At 35.0% G+C, this 21,322-nt stretch overlaps 1 protein-coding gene across 1 annotated transcript in view; it reads right to left on the bottom strand.

Moving 5' to 3' along the window:
• The window catches only part of LOC139134793 (CD151 antigen-like), a 43,260-nt gene that overhangs the window by 17,630 nt on the left and 4,308 nt on the right, over positions 1–21,322 (bottom strand). Inside the window, exon 2 of the mRNA XM_070701855.1 lies at positions 727–856. Within this exon, the coding sequence (XP_070557956.1) occupies positions 727–825 (99 nt within the window). The 5' untranslated portion in view covers positions 826–856. The remainder of the gene's footprint in view (positions 1–726; positions 857–21,322) is intronic.

Genomic DNA, 21,322 nt, shown 5'->3' with positions numbered 1-21,322 from the left:
TGTTTCTCTAATCCTTATCTTTGCACGGCAATCCCCGGTTTTTGTTTTTAGCTTGGTAAGAGAATGGTTGAAAGTTTCCTTGAGGAACGTTTGAGCAAAAGTTCAAGTCCTTCACTTTCGAGGCGCATACTACCTTCACTATTTTGAATTTTGGCTGAGGAAGCTCTATGCCAAACCAAACATAAATCACACAAAAAAAACAATTCAATTTCTCTAATATTATTTTACAAAGTTTATCTCAAACAATTTCAAAGAAATAATGCTGTTGCAATATTATATTGTTGTGTAGTCAGGTCAGCTTACAAAATCAGAACAATCATCAAACATTTGCAAATCTACACTATCAACAGATTCCAGAGCAAATAGGTCATCTGGACAAATTTAGAACACAGCTCCATTGCAAGGCATGACTAAGGATATGATATATTCCTATGATGGAATCACACTGAATTACACAGAAGATCAATTTGGAATGTTTAAAGTTACTCTCGATGAAGTCAGAAAAAGAATTGTCTCTGAACAGAGTTTCCAATGGTTCCTCCTTTTTGCATATATCACATTGTGTATTGATAATACAAACTTATGATAATCACAAATGTATTTTAATCAAACACTATCCATTTCTCAAATAAAGCTGCCAAACAAGCATTGTAGACACATAAATAACATACACACATTTGGGTGTTGTCACAAACATCTTACTCATCTATAAGTTTCACTACTCACCCAGAGCAGAAAGTTGAAAATAAATAAGGTGTACTTGAGGCATGATATGCTGCAGCATTTGTCGTCTTCTTTGTACAAGTAAGAGTCTCTGTCAGCCATCTTGGATGTCTATGACGGAGTGTCTTGGGACCTGCAGAAAAATGACAACAATTTCAACAGCCATGAATCACACGGGTCATAGATAGCTGCTATCACTGCCCAGATAAATACAGTTTCACTGGCCAAATATATTAACATTATGTATATGGCTTCAAAGTTCATCTGAATAATTATCATTCTTTGTTTCATTGATAGACAATAATATTACGATATGTTTAACCCTTTGAACACTGTAATTTTTCCCAAAAAAATATAAGGTCAACATTTTATCAATTTTTATGAATTTTTCTGTAATTTTTTCCATGATTTTGGACCGAATCAACATTAATTTTTATGGGCTGCACTTTTTGACCAAAATTTGGCGGTAAATCTGAAAAAAAATATTGACTAGATCTGAAAGAAATTGTTGGCGTTGTTTAGTATAAATGCAACAAAAATCGACTTCGGCACTCAAAGGGTTAAAAGAATGGACAGGTGACCTTCAATTTAAAAGCAATGCAAATATTTGAATGCCAATTTTATTGGATTCTTCTCAAAAGGAAACAAGTTTCCATTAGTTAATAATTCAACGGAGCATATAAGCCCACATAGATTGTATACAGCTGTCAAGTTCTGCAAAACAAAACTACAAATTTTGAATTGACGGCCAGCGATTCTTTCCATGCATGATACACGCAGACACTGATGTTTCCGTAGTTCGAGTCACACAGAATAATTAACATAATCACATTATCACATTATCAGTGACTAAAATCCAGCATCATGAAAACAATTACTTGATTTCATTTGGATGAGCAAAAAGATACATGAGTTTTGACCTTCTCATTTTTCAGCTGAAATCTCAAATTATGATAATTAAAACACCATCTGTGCATTTCTCTCTATATTTGTATCACAATTTGGATCAATATGCTGAATATGCGGTTTCCATGGTAGGCTAGGAGAACAGACAAAGGCTGTAATTGGTCTACATAATGAATTTTCAAGATATGCATAATAGAATAGCAGATGTGTTGATCAATCATCCCAGAATGCATTGTGAATGCTTCAGGGGCATAATGAAAGCAAATTGGTGAAAATTGAATCAACAGGAAATGACTGGATCCTCTCACATTCCAAGAGAGCTAATATCACGAGAGCCAATAAACTCACGCCTTTCTTTCGGAACAGTCAGAGCTGTCCTTGATGTCAATTGTGCAGCTAGTTTGCTTTGAGGGTACAATCAGCTGGTCTTAGCTACATCATCATTGGGTAGTACATCTCCCACAGGATCACTTGAAACGTAACAAGAATTTCACCAACAATAGCAGAGTTGATTTATTTTAACTGGCTTGGTATTCCAAACTAAGGCAGCCAGCCACAGTACAACACACAATTACCACAAGAATGATCCGATCAGTGTCTGTCATTATTCAATTAGATCCTCTGAGATTTCCATTAGCCGCGGAATGTGGTTTCTCAGGATTTCAAAGTGATGTGTGCCATCTCTGAGAGATCTACAATTTAGATATCTTAATTTTCTAATGTGTGTTGTTTATTTCTTTTAAACAACTGAGCTTGCATGCATGGCTGATCCCCCACTTGTGCCTTCAGCAAAACGGGGAAAGCACCTTCTCTAGATACCAGTGTATTTCATAACGGTTCGTCTTTTCTCTGTATTTGCTGTATAATCATTAGGTCAACATATTTCACCAAAACTCGAAAAGTGGAAAAAAACAACAAAAATACTAAAGGACACTCTATCAAAACAGTAAAATACACATCTTAATTAGGAGCCAAATTTGGATGTGAACTCAGCATTGGGAGATATATGTTACCATTTCGGTAAATATATACTCATTGCCTTGTTAAATTTACAGATATGTACCCCGTATATACATGTATGTATGTATTTCCATTCACTACAAAATATTTTTTTATTCATACATCTGCATCAAACAGCAAAGTACTCGAATACAGAGGAGGAAAGCTTTATCTTTCAAGCTCTCTCTGCCTTGTTAAAATTACAGATATGTACCCTGTATACATGTATGTATCTTCCATTTCACTACAAACTCTTTTATTATTCATACGTTTGCACCAAACAGCAAAATACATGAATACACCAGTATCACTGCAATGGCACAATCCATTGCAAATGATACAGCGACTGCCTCTATCTATTATTTGTACATTTTCAGTGGGTGATTCATGATTCAACACTGCTTGCCATATGCAATTTCCATTCAACTTTACAATATGAGTGGGAATAATCGTCATGTATGGAATTTGATCGGCAGCGTCCATTTTGCATGCGTATATATACAGACGCCTGCATTCATCCTTGGGAGTTCTTCCTTTCACATGCATGCATGCATGATCCAATCACAGTGTAACCGTGACTTGTAATCATCAACGTTAATAGAATCCATCCATCTTAAACCCATGAGTGATTATCTCAGACACGCCAAGCCATACAAAAGTGTTTCTCTGTTGACAGCAGCACATATTAATCAGAAAATTTATTGCAACTGGTTAATTAATATGAAAAATATTCCATTAAACCTACAGGTATATGATCAGTGATCATTAAATTGTACATGTTAAATTCATATACATAAAACTCTTTTCATTTTTGATTTTTGATTCATTGAGCACTAAGGGAAATTTTTGGTTGCTATTTAGAAGTACAAACAAATTTTCAAAACAGCTGGTATGTAATGTTATTGAAATGAATTTTAGCTTGTCTGGACTAAAACTCATCGTCAATAGGATAATATTAGTCAAGCCATATCACACATATACTGGCTGTGTTGACAAGTTGAACAGACAATTTTTCACATGACACTGAGAATAAAACAAATAACTATATTTTACTGGCAGAACACAAATTCTGGAAAATCAAAAGTTAACAGGTAGAATGCACCGCAGATGTAGACATTCAGACTCTCAAACTTTAACAATACTTTTTTGGTCTACCACTTGTGAGGGCTCATTTTGAAGATCCTGGATTTATACTCGATGAGCTTAAAGTTTTCAATTGATTATTTTGTGAAAATCAAATCTAATATTTTTACCCATAGAGTTAAACAGCCATTTTAAATTTCAAGTGTTGGAAAATATTAGGAAGTTTGTCTCTCTCGTACCAAATTTTGCATGCTGATCCCTGATTTTTATGTGTGATATCGAAAAGTAATGGTTGAAAGTTTCAATACAGAAAGTTTGGGCAAAAATTTAAGTCTTTCAATTTCAAGGCGCATACCCTGAACTATCAACAAATGCACTTTCTGCTATCACGACGGCTTCTTCAGTCAAAACAATCTTTAAAATGCCCTAAGCAACTGAGTAGCATTTCCAGTCGTGGAATTAAATGCAAACACTTGGGAAACCCAAAAGATGGTTGCTATTTAGAAATACATGAGAATTATCCAAACAGCTGAACCAGTTTCCATGCAACTTGGGATGCACTATTTCCTGTTCGTTAATTTTTCAGTATCGATCGATTTAAGTAGCCATTACAGCCATTGATAACATTACCCATGCTCATAACATAAAATGATTCAATGACATTGTCACACAAATATTGCAATGATACCGTGTGACAATCTTCAAAATATTTTACCTGTATCAGAAAGATAGTGACAAAACGATAGTCAGTAATATGCCCTTGAGGTAGACAGTGCATGGAAGAATTGATGTACACGTATATCGTGTGACTTTGGTTACATATTGTCAGAGGCATTAAAGCCTCAATAGCTGCAAATGTGTAATAAACCAATCTCAAAATATCCCCCATTTTCCAAGAGTTTAAAGACTGAAAAAGTGTATAACACTGTCATAAGTGTCAAAAGTGGCATGTGAATTCAAAGGTTTTAACATCATTTTAGATTTCCTGCCATTTTCAAAAACAAATCATGTGACAGAGAAAATACAGATTACAACAACAAAATGTTGGCCATTGTGTGTTGTGCATGCAAGTAAATGGCATCATGTTTGTTTGTTTTTTTTATGATCACGATGAGTATGTGCAGGAAATACTGCATTTTTTTTCTTTTCTGTTGGGGCCCCATTTTTTGAGTGCAGTACCTGTTTATTATTTCATCTGTTAAAACGTGTAGGCACTGTCCAAATCAGCAAGCAGTAGTATTTCTATATATGTCGTTCAGTTAGCACTGTGACATTTACACGAACCACCTTTGGTTTGAAAATAAAATCATTAAAATAATGCATAAAATTCACAGCTATTGGGGCTTTAATGCAACTCTGGGTATGAGCAGGGAAAAAATAACAATGCTAATTATAGATGGAATTCCCATTTTGGTACTAATGAGCAATTTTTAAGTTGTGAACACATTCCGGGCTTTCAACATTTTCTCAGTTACGTAACTCTGCATGCCTGTAGGCCAGACAGCTATCAGGCCAGGAAATTTACAATAAACAGTTCACTGATAATGAAAGTACAGTTGACATAAGATTTCAATCTAACTGGACTTCCCAGAGTCAGCCTTGATAGACATTACACAGTAGGACTGTTTGCTAACATACTGAAATGTTACTAACACTTATCAATTTACTGGTTACCATAGCAATGTTCTAATGATGATTTGATCAGTAAATAATAGATTTTTTGAGGTATCATTGTTTTCTACGAATCTTCAGAGTAATATTTGCCTGATGCGTATACATGTTGCATGCAGCAATTGCAAATATTTTTTTTTGTACAGAAACACACACGTACCTATTTAACACAACATTAACCCTTTGAGTGCTGTAATTTTTGCCACCAAATATTTTAGTGCAACATTTTACCAATTTTTATGAATTTTTTTGGAGTCTTGTGATAATTTTGGACCACATTGACATCACTTTATATGGGCTACAGTTTTTTATCAAAATTTTGGGAAAAATTGGAAAAAAATTGTCTGGATCTGAAAAATATTGGCTGGGTTATATTTCATAAAGGAGACAAAAACTGACTATGGCATTCGAAGGTTTAATACTCATTTCAATTAACAGTCATTTTTACCAGCATGCACAGGGCCCATCTCTATGGTCACAGGTTCTCCACGAGGGATTTTGAAGGGTGGGTCAACCCTCTGTGTTTGGAGCAAACTTTGCAGTTTCACGACAGAATAATATGCAAATTATATATTGTTATGTAGATTAGCAACCTTCTGTTTTCTCAAGCTGTGGAGAACTGAAATATCATGTGGTGTGGGGGAGGGAGATACGCCTGTTTAGCCTGTCAACATAGCCTGTATGTGTGTCATGCCAGCATAATCCAACACAAGACATCTACCACTGATGGAATACCTCTGAAAAAACTCAGCCATGCAATTCATTCCACACAATAGAGTCCAGGGAGGTAAAGCGGAAATCCCTGGAGCATACATGTACACTGTTCATTTGTATCAAGCCATGGGGTAAAGGTACTCTGTCAAAGACGGCATTGGATTCAGCTTGCTGCAGTTTTCTGATTAGCATACAAAGAATTCCCCCCAGAGCTGCCACTGGGTGATTCCTCCACGGAAGTGCCACACAATTCACGTCTGAAACACTAATTCATCATGTTAGGTTAGACTAGCTTGTATATCATCCGTTCTCTGGAGGGACTGGGTCTCTTTCATCCAAATGCGCAGACTAAGAGTAACGTTATAGTGTCTTGATGTATTTACTTGATTTATGAACTTCAAATAATCTGATCTCAATCATAACATTATATCTTGCAAGACCTCGAATCCTTCCATGTACAGCCATCAAATTCAGGTCCTCTACAGAATAATAAAATCTGAAATTTATGTCCACAAAAATAAACCTTCACATTTCTTTTTAAATTTGTTGATATAGATCAGGATGGAAAATTTCAAAACTATATGTGAGACAGGAAAAGTGGAAAATATTGAAAGTAAAATTTCTATAATCTTTGGGGAAGATTCTGAATGACGCTACGAAAGCTTTTAATGGTAGCACATAAAACAAAGATGTAAATCTTCCAAGGTTTGAGCACAGATTCTCGACGGGCTGTATCAGCCTGATTATGGAATCGTGGCTCAGAGTTCAACATACTCCTTGGAGAGTTGCATTATTTACAGTATACAGACACTCACACTGTTGCATCCATTTGCATCTGTCATAATTTTTTGAGAAGAAATATTGCATTGAACGTAGAAGTTCTTCACACCAACAACTCCAATGAGATGGGATATAATATTTTTGTCAAAAAATACGCTAATACCGGTAAAATACATACGCATTTTTAAAAGGTAAAATATAAAGGTGGTTGATTTTATTCTGATCAACATTTTACAAAGTGGAAAGTGCTCATTGTTGAGAGGTTCCATTCTGCTCTGACAAGAGAAATATGTCGGTTGATGATTTATTTAACCCTCTCACCACAATGGTTTAGCCCAAACCACAGACCCTAACCATTGTTATCTATGGTGATTGTGGACCCTCAGGTACTGGGGGTGAACACCTTAAATGATGTCAAATTATTGCGAGTACTAGGAAGCAAGTAGAAAATTAATTAATCAAAATAAGTTCGTTATCTGAATTTAACATTGAAATTTGTCATTTTCCCAACCTGAAAAAATATAGATGCCTTGTGGTGGATGGGTGAGTATTTCATACACAAGAGTACGGTATTTGCAAACCAGGAATTGACGGCAAATTCAACACTGTGTCTTACATTCATATCAACTCTATAAAATCTATGATATTTATTTCATAGCATAGATGTACCCGTAACACTGGGCAAAGGGTCTCACCTATGACATCATTGAAGCCTATGTGATTTACAATAATGACTGTATACTGCATATAAAGTGGTGTGCTTATGGGAGAGAAGTTCGTATCAAAACAAATGAAAACGTATTTACAGAGCTGCCATGCCTGTCAGACATAGTCATTCAGTTTTAATGATATCGTCATTTCTCAAACACATATTTCAAATATCGTGTCACTGGGATGACCTGATTGGTTAATTTGATATTATTCATGAAGAGACGATAAGTACAGGCTCACTGATAAGGATAAGGAGTTTTTATCAATATGGTTGCAATATAAATAGACGTTTTTTGAGTGCTCCCTTTGCTGAGCGAGAATTTCAGGGGACAAACTAGCAACACATAACATCTGCAAATGTTATAATGTCCTGATTTTGAGACATTATATTTATGGTCACCTTGAAATATTCGGAATCAGGGGTAAAGAAAATGTCAGTTCTTCTCACTGCTCAGATTGCGAAAGAAGACAGAAAGACTGCCACTGTGATGGCATAATTTCTAGTTTCTATGAGATACAAAGTGTAGAAATCAGCTGACAATTCAGGCCTTGGTGAACAGTTCAGTGAGTAAATTTACATGTACCCAGGTACACACAAGGCACTCATCTCATCATACAATGACATTAATCATCATCATTTGAGTTAATGGCTGATTTCAAGATTTCATTCCACTTCTTGTTCTTCTCGTGAAAGAGTCCATGTAATACCATAATACAGTAACTTTTCCTTTATAGTTTATTTCAAGCACTTCAGAGTAAGACTAATATTAACGTTCAGAGTGCTGATGACAATTTTTGTCACCTTTACAAATTACAATCCAGACAATTTTTCTCAGGTCAAAATATTTTTTTTAAGATTTTCCCAAAAATTTTGACCAAAAACTGGAGTTTACAGATAGTACTGTCCATTTGGTCCAAAATTTTCAAAATAATCAAAGAAAAATTCATAAAATTTTGTAAAATGCGCTAGAAATTCGGCAGGAAAAATTACAACTCCCAAACTCCCAAAGGGTTAATAATCATGATGATGAAAATGACAATAATAACACCAACAACAACAAATGAATAATATGAGGCTTTCAAGTTTGTCAACTGTCTATTACGGTTCTGGATGATATGACAGAATATTTTAGGAAAAGATTGTTGGGCATCCACTACAGTCAATTTCCTATAATGAAAGCTACATGTACAATGTCTCTGACCTGGTCAGTAACGGAGTAAAGGTCAAGTGTATTTACTCGGTCTAGTAGGTTTTAATAGATAAATATTCCATTGAAGAGATACAATTCAGTACTTGTCAGGGTACATGCAAGTCTACAGGCCAATTGGTGAAAAATTTCATCATCACCCATTAGATATCCTTGCTTCAAGCTGAAATATCTAAAGTCCAGCATCTTTTCAGAACAATAAGATACATAAAATATGACTCGCATGAATTTGGGTATATTAAAGGTATACAGTCACTTATAATCTAAATATGCCCATATATGGTCAAAGAGGTATTCCTTGGTATTCAAAATGCCAATGTGAGGGTGCTGTTTTAAAAAAGCGGCCACCCGCTTAAAACCTGTAATTAGTTAGATTTTCTATTTCCATGTTAACTGTGGCAAAATTGGAACATGTGACAGTATACCTTTAAACTGTGCCAGTCACAAAGATTTGAAAAATCTATCACAAAAATTATCATTTGACATTTCTATATAGGACTTATTTTGTCTCATCAATGTAAGCTGCATAAATTGAACGACTATTACCTTTTACGATGCATTGACACTCCATCATGCATTTGATGTGCTCCCTTTCTCATTTCTCTTTTCACAAAACGTTCACGCTTTTCATTCCAAGACAGTGGTTTTTCTGAATTTTAACAAACCTCAATGCATAAAAGCCACTGCGTAAAACACTCACTCATTATTCAAATCATTGTACGATGGCGTAGACCTGTTCAGAATTTATAAACCACTGACAAGAATCAACAAAAACAGCACGTATTTGGAGAACACAGACTCAACCTGGCTACACACAAAGGTAAAACTGACTGACTGGAGGCTGCTTTGCTGTAATTTCCGCAACTGCACCATACAACATGAAGGGGTACTTTTCAACATAAATCAAACAGTTACATCACTGAGATCTATCGTTATTATTCATTGTACTAGATATTAAACATTGCTAGAGGCCCTTTACAGATACAATGCTGTGTGCTTACTGAGAAATTCAAATATTACACCGCAATAATTATTATGCAAATGACAATTACATTTGAAATATATCTTGCTTTTCAAGTTATGCAAATTAATTGAAACTGGTGGACTTTGTATTGGCATGCAATTTATAAAAAGTTGAATGTTGGAGTCTTAAACTGCAGCCTATACTCCATTCAAGGACAGGTAATGGTTGCGGTGCAAATATTTTTATTAGACAAGCAACTGATTTGAACTTGAGATAATATTTGAACTTCAAAATGGCTACTGTTCTCCATGTTCAAGGGCCACTAGTCGTAACTTTTGATGATTATTTCACCTTTTAGTTTTGAATGTGATAAATTATTTACCCTTACCTCCATATAAAAATAAACTGCCAATTTTCACAGAAACAGGCAAGTGAAAATTTCAGTTTCTTTACAGATTTCAAACTGAATCCGTTACTGTTGACTGCCATGGCATTCTGGGATTTCGAGGGTCTTAAAATCATTTCTCAAGGCACAAGTATTATGGGCTATGGAGGATTTCATTTGATTTCACGGCCAGGAAAATCAGTTTAGACGGCCGTGAGTAAGATAAAATGACAGCAAATGAACACGGTAAAGAAATCATGTCCTGTGGCTAGTTGGCAAAGACATTAATCTTGTGAGAATATGCCTGTATTTCAGATAAGTGTGTTCACAATACAGACCGTACAATTCATTTAGCAAGATAAATTTGTGCATTTTTTGGATTATCCTGGAAACCATATCAATGATATCAACGGTTACTGTCCTTTGAGTGTGTGTGTGTGTGTTTTTAATGACCATTAAAATGACTGGTTCAACAAGGCTGGGGGGACTGGGTACTTTTAGTGTAGTTCAAATACACATCAATCCAATTTAAGTCGGCGATACAGCACCTTCTTAAAAGATTTAATCACGCTAATGGACGACTGACCCACATAGGACGCTTAAATGCAATTTACCTCCGTTTTACTGTCAGAATCGCTTTACTTAATTCTACAATTTCATACGCACAAAACGAAAATTTCGTCACACTGACAAAACTATTTGCTACAGTTCGCAAAGTCAACGGTCAAATACATACAGTCATGTTTTGACATAATACATTTAAATTAATTATATGAAATTTTCTAAAACGCTACTCTAAAAAAACCCCAAGATTTGTCAACAAGCGTATCACTGGAATTATTTTTAGTACAATGTTGAGTCAAGTAGAATATTGATTAAAATATTCAACTGTTTTTTGAATATTTAGTGTTTCCTAGGAAATGTTGGACATCTTTCTTTCATAAAGCTACAGTAAAATATTATGAATGAATTAAGTTTAGCAGTTACAATCTACATATTTATTGCAATGAAGAATAAATACAATGGGGTTATTAACTCTTTGAGTGCAGTAATTTTTCCCACCAAAATTTTTGTGCAACACTTTAAAAATTTTTATGAAGTTTTTGGCAATTTTTTTGATAATTTTGGACCAAATGGATGTAACTTTTCATTGGCTACAGTTGTTGATCAAAATTTTGGGGAAAATCTGAAAAAAATTTGTCAAGGGTTAAAAGGGCCAGAAGCTGTAACTTTTCATGATTTTTTTGAAACACCCACTATTTAGTTTGTCAAAAACAGCTTTTGTACATTGTAGAATGCACTGTCATTGCTTTCATTTGAATTCTAGTCTGGACTTGAATTCATTCATCGACAATAAGAATGCAGTCCACACATGTACAGGCTGAGTTGACAAGCTGAATACTGCCTGTATCTTTTGGGAGTAGAACAAGAATCTGCAGCTGATATTAAAAACAAATCATCGCAAATTAGAGGTCCCGGTCCATTGAAGGACAAGTTGGAACATAACAGAGCTTCAAGTTTTCTGATGGGCCTTTGGTTGATTTGGTATTTCAGTGCAAAAAGAATCTGACATAGATGTTCAATCTCTTGTATCAACATACAAATTTCAAAGGAAGCATTCACAACTTGTCTTGTCTACTGATTTATGTATTATGCAGCAACAATACTAAGCACTGCACAGAATGGAAATTTCTCAGTCCATCACACATCCAGCACAGTGAGTCAAAAATGTGGATGTTTATTTGTTATTTTCTGTTATCTTTAATCTTATCAGGCAAACAGCAATCACATACACAAACACTGCTAACAGATTTATGACCTAATTGAATTTGGATTAGGTCAAAGGTCATTTCAGGACACTAGTACCAATAAAAGACTGCCCCTACAACGGATAGATATACTGTAGAATGTCCTTTCTCAAAGTATCAACAACAGTAGGATATTTGCATGGCCCACTCTTTGCAACATTGCCATGACCAATATTAATTATGATGCAGTTTTTTACTATCTCTGCGGAATTGTGGGTAATATTTTACCAATGTATAAACTGGCAAAGCAAAATATGACAAGATAACCGCTTGTTCACAATTGACACCAACAAATCTCATGGTTTGTGATGATTTTCCAACTTTAAAAATTTACATTTAACGAGAATGAAGGTGAACTTCACTAGATGGTAGGCTGGCAGGTTATCAATATGGAACAATGTCCGGAAAACAATCGTCGGTGTAAATATAGCTTTACCTTTGCATAGAATTACAGGCATTGACAGATAATCTCTTCAATGCCCATAGACTGACCTAGCCAGCCCTGTCAGCTGATTAACCATGTATTTCAATCACTTAGAATACACAAAATGGCTATAATAAAGTACTGAAAGACAGGATAACAATCTCTGTTGTGTAACTATGTCAACCCTTGGGCTGTGACATTTCTTTTTCAGCCACCAACTTACAGCAACGTTCAAATTCACCACAAAGTGCTTTTGTCAGGGACATCCTGACTGATCCACCTCAAATATTTAAACTGGGCACATTAAATGTAGATAGTAGTTCCTGTCCTCTGGGAGTTATCTGAACTTGTAAAAAGTTCATCTGAGATCCCTGTGGGGCCACTCTGCAATTACGTTGATGGAACTGTACCATACTATATTTCTTGTGTGTTATTTTATCAAGGCGTATCAACCCATCCATTGGAAGGCACTTCCTCTCATGAACACACATATCACGTCAGAGATCTACAGACCTTATATGTACACATTTCTTTCACTGTACTCTGCACTTGTCTGACCCAGTACATGCAGTAAGCTGGTCAATCCCAACTTGTTTTCAATAGTGCAGTTGGACCGGTCCATTTTAACACAGGGATCAGAGGGGGTTCAGTCACCTTGCCAATTACATTTACAAGAAAATCCACTTCGTAACTTGGTGAGAGCACAACTGTAGGTGGCATATTGCATACATGTGTTATACACAATGGAATTACTTCATGTTTTCAATAAATTAAATATCTTTGTTGTGATAGCAGATGTTTTGCTGAAAATATCTATTTCAAGCAGAGGGCAACCTACCATTCATTACTTGTACATTTATATCATGGTGTTTCTGCTGACTAAACCATCTTAGATTTCAGAAATTAATCATGCCACATTCTTTTACATTCATTATTACAGACTACATTTATGAAATATTTAAAGACAGAATACTAATCTAGTCATTAATCCAAGTTTTTTTCCAACAGATAGTTTGAAAAAAATTTGCAGTTGTTCTTGTCCTTATGTAAGTGTTAAGGGGCCCATCATACAATTCAACATAATTCTAGCAGTTACCTTTCTATTACTTTTCACATGAAGAATACCCTATGAATATACCATTATCACGAATGGGAAACACGGATGCAGTATTTCAAAGGAATATGATGTACCCTTGATTTAACCATGATTTGACTCTGGAGGAAATTTTGTCATTTACATATCCTATATTTGCATATAATTTGCATAAGAATAAAACAATCCTGGAGCACTGCCTGAATAAAATGTCTGAAACATTTTGTATATCTACTTCATTGCTAAAATGTCTCGTAAAAATAACAATACAATTACAAAGAGTTAAGTAACCGATAAAAGATCCAAGTTTTTGAGAGAAATATAGGTTGTCTATACCGGTAGGTGTGTAGACAAATTATGATAATTTCCACAGAGGTGCAATATCTACTCTTAACTATTTCCTATACATGTAATAATCAGCAAACTTGGTGTTTGACTTTCAATTTTTCACTTCAGCACGACACACATTGGAGATTTTACACATTTTTCACCACTCTAGCTGGAGTAGAAATATTGTCAATGGTATATTTTGACAATGCACGCAACATGAAAATTCGAGGTTATGACAGGAAAAATACTTACACTCCGATAGTTGATGAAAGCAGAATAAAAAGGAAACTCAAAAATGAATGTTAGAAGTTAAACACCTGCCTCGGGGGTATAAATCTGCCAGTGTGTGGTTTGCATCCATTAATATTCTACGGCAAAACCAGTTCAATTGACTCACAACTACAAATTCCATGTAAATAATCTATGACCTTTATTGATTTTTGAAAAAAATGGAGTTGAAATTATTCAGGTCTTCAGACAAATTGCTACCGTACCGATATAAAACAGCATTCGTTTCATCAAAAATTGAGTGAAATAATTTGAATATGGCGTTGGAAATTGGACAGGCCTTAAGATCACATACTTCATAGTACTCCATATTTTACTGTTTATTTGGCGACAGCTACAGCTACACGCAGAGTCAGACATATTGGCCGCTTTAACGACTTCCCAGTTAATATCAGAGTAGAAGTTTACTACTAGACTACGCTAAAGGATGTCTATAAAACTGCTAGAATTACACTTCAATTTCTAGTGACATGTTTTAATATCACAATCCTATTACAGAAATGACATAAAAATAAGGTCAGAATTTCCTGGATTATTTCTTTCAACACCTGTGCCTTTTTAATCCTATTTTCATTTCCTAAAATCACAGATACCATTTTCTAATGTCGAATTTTCTTGCATTCATGCTATTAAATATTACAAATTACTTGTTTTGCTTCTTGACACAGATACAGAGAAATACCAACCATGATAAAATATTTTGTGAATTATACAATCAAATAATCTGGCATGCACATGAGCATTCGATAGAAAAAAATTCTGTAATACAACTTAGGGTGGAAAATAATTATGGTTGTGAACATAGAAGGTCGTGTTCTCTTTACATCAATTCCAATGGCTTCAAGTGATAGTACTCACAGATTTCAAAGAAATCCCCAACCCGTATACGTATGATAACATCAGTCATTCTAGCAAACACCTGGAACACATAATTAACCCTGTCTCGGTAATCAGTAGTGCTGTCTCCATTTCTTCAGTATGCTATCTGTTATAAGCTTCATTTTCATTATGTTTGTAGTGACAACATATTTCTAGGGAGTTGTAGTCCAAAATTATCGCAAAGAATACAGAAAATTATGATAAAAGCGGAAATTTTTTGCATCAAAATTTTGGCGGGATGTGTGAACTGTGCAAAGGTTAATACTATGCATATTTCACTATAACCTCTGCTGACCCCACTACTTTGTATAACAAACAGATCTCTCCAAGCGACTGGGATCGTCTAATTACACCCACATTTTTTACCGTCAGTTGTGATTATGCGCTGCAGACTACATCCAACTCTCTCGGTAATATCGTCTAAAAATATTAGAACACAGAACAAGTCTGATGTAAACCAGTGATATCAATACTCTGGGGAGATAAGTAACACACGCAGATATGCAATTAGTCGTTTTTTAACAAATAGGGATTGTGCTCCATAACTGGGGTATCATATTCGTCCTTGGAAAATTTTGTAATACAACTCCTAATACAGAATGTCTAAAACCGCAATGTAAATTTACCGAGTTACGTTAACAAGGAACTCTGTGGCTAGCACAAAATAATAAGTTTGCCCAGCAGATTTCGACAGCACAATTTTAAGTGCTTTTGGTTGAAAAGGAAACAATTGATATGTAAATGGCTGGCTGGTAATGTTAGAAAGATGTTCAAATCCTTCATTCAAAATATAGCGTCAATGACACTGTAGCTCCCATCCTGGACTATTTAGTGTTTGTTCTCTGGTCAGATATTTGAACATGTGTGAAAGGGATAAAGTGCATGAAGTGAAAATACTTAAATGAAAGTACTGGAGACAGTGAAATATGTTTAATGTAATTATTCAGAATATAAAATGGAAAAAATACAGAATTAGATATATCGAATACTGTGATACAACCATTAACTCAACAAGTCATTTACAATGACATAGTCCCCACTTGTCATAGGAGTATTAGTCTTGATGGGGCAGGAAAATGTGGTCATTAAGAAGTATCACTGGAGTGTATATGTTGAGATCTATGGGCACATAGGTCTATGTCGTTGTTCCCAATTTGAAACACATGAGGCATGTCTAAGTTATGGTTCTAAATCAGGAAAAAAGATCAGACCTCTAGCAGTATTGGCCAGCCAAGAAATACATATGCGCATTATAAATGAGGTACAAGATGTGACATCTTAAGGTCTAATATCCTATCAAAATTGGAGGGTATAGAACTTGTGGTTACTGAAATATGCATATATATGTATAATCAAGGTCAAAGGTCATCGAGGTCACATGACATTTTGAAAAAAAAATTATATTGCTAATTAATCCCTATATGCCAAAAAATCAGATCTCTAGCTCTATTCGCTTGCCCAGAATTAGATGTGTACATAATTAATGAGGTAAAGCGTGTGTTGTCATAAGGTCTCCCATCCTACTAAATACAAAGGACATAGCACTTGTGGTTACTTATTTATTGACATAAACATATATTTTAGGTAAAAGGTCATCGAGGTCACATGACATTTGGTCAAAAAATTTCTCTCCTATAGTTATCCCTATATACCAAAAATCAGACATCCAGCTCTATTGGCTCGCTCAGAATGAGATATGCGCATAATTATTGAGGTACAGTATGTGGCGTCATAATACATGAAGGGTGTAGCACTTGTGGTTACTGAGTTATGGACAAATATGTATATTTGAGGTCAAAGGTCACCGAGGTCACGTGACATTTTGTCAAAAAAATTGTATTGCTAAGTTATCCCTATATACCAAAAATCAGACCTCTAGCTCTGTTGGCTCGCTCAAAATTAGATATGTGCATAATTAATGAGGTACAATATGTGGCGTCATAAGGTGTCCCATCATACCACACATGAAGGCTGTAGCACTTGTGGTTACTGAGTTATGGACAAATATGTATATTTGAGGTCAAAGGTCACCGAGGTCACGTGACATTTTGTCAAAAAATTGTTTTGCTAAGTTATCCCTATATACCAAAAATCAGACCTCTAGCTCTATTGGCTCGCTCAAATTAGATATGTGCATAATTAATGAGGTATAATATGTGGCGTCATAAGCTGTCCCATCATACTATATATGAAGGGTGTAGCACTTGTGGTTACTGAGTTATGGACAAATATGTATATTTGAGATCAAAGGTCATCAAGGTCACATGACATTTTGTCAAATATCCGAGATATCTGCGTGAACGGATGGACTCACGGATGGACGAACAGACGGACATGACCCAATCTATAAGCTCACTGGACTTCATCCGTGGGGACTAAAAATTGTGTCACTGCATCCTTTTTGCAATATGAATACGATGAGAAACTAAATTTTTATTTTTCGTGGCCTTATACATGGGAGTCTATGGAGATCTGCCTTATACATGGGAGTCTATGGACATGTAAACTAAAACTATGCAAATTTCACCACGATTTGCCCAAATTTGGAAAGGTCACTCCTATGCACTTCCATACCAAGTTTCAAATCAATCGACTTGTGGTTTCAGAGCAGGAGATTTTTTGACCAAAAATGGGAGAAAATTACAAAAAAATTCATGAAAAATAGCAAGTCCAAGATACTGACCCAAGATGTGCACAATCATTTCATGTCAGCCCAAAGTACTTACATGCTAATTTTTCATGTAATCTGCTCAGTGGTTATTGAGTTTTTTCAATTTGACTGTTTTTACATTTTTCACTTAATTTGCATATTTTTGGCAATGACAACTTCATTTGAACAAAATCTCATCTACAGCCCATCATCCATGTACACACCAAATATCAAGATGAAATGTACAGCGGTTTTGGAGTTTTTGATGTTGACGGACAGACATACAGACATACAGACATACAGACATTTCCCCAGCCTATAAGAATAGCTTCCATTGCCATATATACATATGGCTATGGGAGCTAAAAAAAAAATTGGTTGGCAAGGAGTAGAAAATGCAACGTAAATTTGCAATCGACTGTGAGATTTTAACAGAGATGTGACAATTTGAGCATAAATTACAGATGGACACTGAACTGCCTCATGGCTGCCTTCAATTATTCTGCCTGTGTTATACAGTTTTCACAGCAAATTGACCAGAACAGCCAAACTTACATTGCAGGGCTTCATGTAAGGTAAATAGTTGATAATGATAATTACAAAGTGAACTTCTTTTCAAAAACATAACTGTCTGTTGACTATCAAATTATTTTCTGTTGAGATATTTCTGATTAAGAGGAAAGCCTGCCTCTGTTTTACTCTACGCCTCAAAAATTTAACTTTTTGCTCAAAATTTCCTCAACAAAACTTTCAACCATTCTCTATCATAATCAAGAATAAACATCAGGGGTCAAACAGAAAATTTCATTCAATCAATTGATTAACCTTTTGAGTGTCGTTTTTTTCCCACCAAAATTTTTGTGCGACATTTTACCAATTTTTATGAATTTTTCTGTCATTTTTTCGATAATTTTGGACCAGATAGACATCACATTTCATTGACTACAATTTTTTATCAAAATTTTAGCAAAAATCTTAAAAAAAATTGACTAGGGTATATTTTATAAAGACAACTATTATTGACTTTGGCACTGAAAATATTTAGTGAGCCCTCTACACCTACATGTATACATATATGTACATGCACAATGTGTAAATTTTCTCAGACCCTACAGTAGACAGGACTTCCTGGAGTCAGTCAGTGATGAGTAAAATGGACTTTGACTCAACAAACTAGTTTTAAGGGGCAATGTCTGTAATGTATTTTTGATTAATGTTGGTTTTTTTATCGCATTTGATATGAAGATAGATGGCATCACCAATTTTACTTGTCATCATAATATTGGTTTGCATATAAACATAATGAGCAATAAATCTTTCAAGTTCCTTTCTCTGTGGCCTGAGGCACTTGTCCATTTAAACCTCTCTATCACTGCCTGGTGAGAATTCTTGTTTTCAACTTGGCATGCGCAATGTCCTTGATGGTATCGAAAAGCTGTGGGGAATTTTTGTCAGCATTATCAAAAGGCCACAGACAGTACCAAAGGAGAGGTGAAAAAAGTTGTAAACATCTCCGAATCAGAGACTTCAAAAGTAGGGGATCTAAATAAACTATCGACTCAAAAGGAATGGTTTAGATACTCAGTCAAGTGAAACAAACAGGAGGGAATTTTGTTTGCTCAGCAAACTTGTAAACCTGGTGAGTGGAAAAGCAATAGATTTAATTATATCTAATCAGGGTTAAAACCCTGTATCAAACATTGAATAAGAAGCCTTGTGGCAGAGAAATAGGTTTTTCAATTGTAGTCAGTCTACTTATGCACGTTCGGTTCATTTACCTCGGTGACCTACACTTGATCATTTCAAACATTGCGCGGCACTTCACCCAATTCACAAGCGTGAGTTGAATCGACCTTGTTGTCTTCATGGACAGGCCAATATGCAGGAGAATGGGGTGGCAACATAGAAGTGTTGTCATGAAGGCTTTTAAAAGTATGACTCAATAACTATGGTTTCCTCAGAAAATATTCAAGTATAAAAACCCTGAAAATTCAACTCTGCACCTTCTCAATATAAAATAAGGCACAAACTCCTCCTCTTTTTGTGCATAAAAAAATATTTGAGTTTTTTCATCATCAATTCTTTTTTTAATAAGGTGCATGGTAGATCTCATTTAAATTTCACTCAAATTCAAAAATTTTATTTTTCCCAATAAAGTTAACACAGGGATGGCGGCCATTTTGAATCTTAAAAATTGGTAAATCTTGAGTTATTTGTTTCTCTGGTACCAAATTTATGCAGTGACCCAAACTTTTATGCTTGATTTTGAAAGAGAAAGGTTGAGAGATTCATTAAGGAAAGTTTGAGCAAAAGTTTAAGTGTTTCACTTTTGAGGCACATATTACCTTAAAGGGCAAGTTATGCTAACTTTTACTTTTGATAAATTTTTCATTATTTTTATTTTGTATGTCAACAGCAACTTCTTATTCTATTCCCAAAAGAATGTTGAAACACCCACTATTTAGCTTGACCACTTAGTGTCTATATTTGTAAGTGCATTGTTATTATTTACATTTAGTCCGGACCAGAATTCACTTTTCATCAATAACAATGTGGTTTACACATGTACAGGCTGAGTTGACAAGCTGAACACTGTGTATATCAACATGCCTTGGGGAGTAGAACTTGCAATTATGGTTGACATTCAAAAAAAAAGAGGTGAAAAAAATTATCAAAAGTTAGCATTACTGGCCCTTGAAAATATTGACAATATAATCCATCAATATAATCCATCAAGACATAAATGAGATATACTAACGGTATGGAAAGAGAATTGCTCAATACACTTATCATATGAAAGGCATCTGTGAAATACCAGCCATGTTATCGACATCAAATATTTCTGTAAGTACGCTTAGCTATCTTCCATGACAGCTGAGAAATGACCGGGTCATTTCCTGACCTGGAACCCGATGTATCCTATCGCTAATATCAATGTAATTTGTGGTTTGAGGACGGAAGCTGTGATCAAACTTGTTGGGTTTCCCTGTGCAACACGAAATGATCAATAACATGTTGTTTTGTTTTTTTCAACATGGAAGCTTTCCGGAACAAAGTCTGATTTTTTTCGATTATCTCTGTTATCTATCAAGTTGTCACTGTTGTACATGTCAATCTGAACATGCCGTAACCATGGTTACAAAAAGCTATGCCGGAAAGGAGAACGGCTATAGTGCTGCTCATCTTAGCTGGTGTTACACATAACATACACAATTTTACAACATATTGCATGCATGTATTTGCACACGTAATTTGATTTCTAAAAATACTTTTGCATTGCGTCAACAACGTGCATTGCAAAAGGTAATAATTTTACCACACTAGAAATCATAAATAACTTCACAAAGTCATTTGAAACAAGTCAAGAAATTTATGTCAAAATTGATGCTGACACCTAAACTTTGAAATTTCACCCCATTTTCACGACAAACAAATGACGATGGACATCCACAGATTTCAAGATCTCTCTATAGCACTCTGGATCTCACAGATACCAAAGAGTGTATTTCAGAAAAGACATATGTTTGTTATATCTTTACACTTCACCTGTTTGACCAGCAAATAATAACGTAATCAATTTTACAGATATACTTTAATGCACCAAATTTCACTGTACTGTGTATTTTACCTTGACACAGTGAGATTGAAAAGACTGCCTATTTCTTCATTGTCAGCAAAATTTATCATTCAAATGCTTTTCAGTACT

Source organism: Ptychodera flava, chromosome 1, assembly GCF_041260155.1.
Source record: "Ptychodera flava strain L36383 chromosome 1, AS_Pfla_20210202, whole genome shotgun sequence".
Classification (NCBI taxonomy): Eukaryota; Metazoa; Hemichordata; class Enteropneusta; family Ptychoderidae; genus Ptychodera; species Ptychodera flava.
Note: the sequence above shows the minus strand (reverse complement) of the source record. Positions and strands in the feature narration are given on the sequence as shown.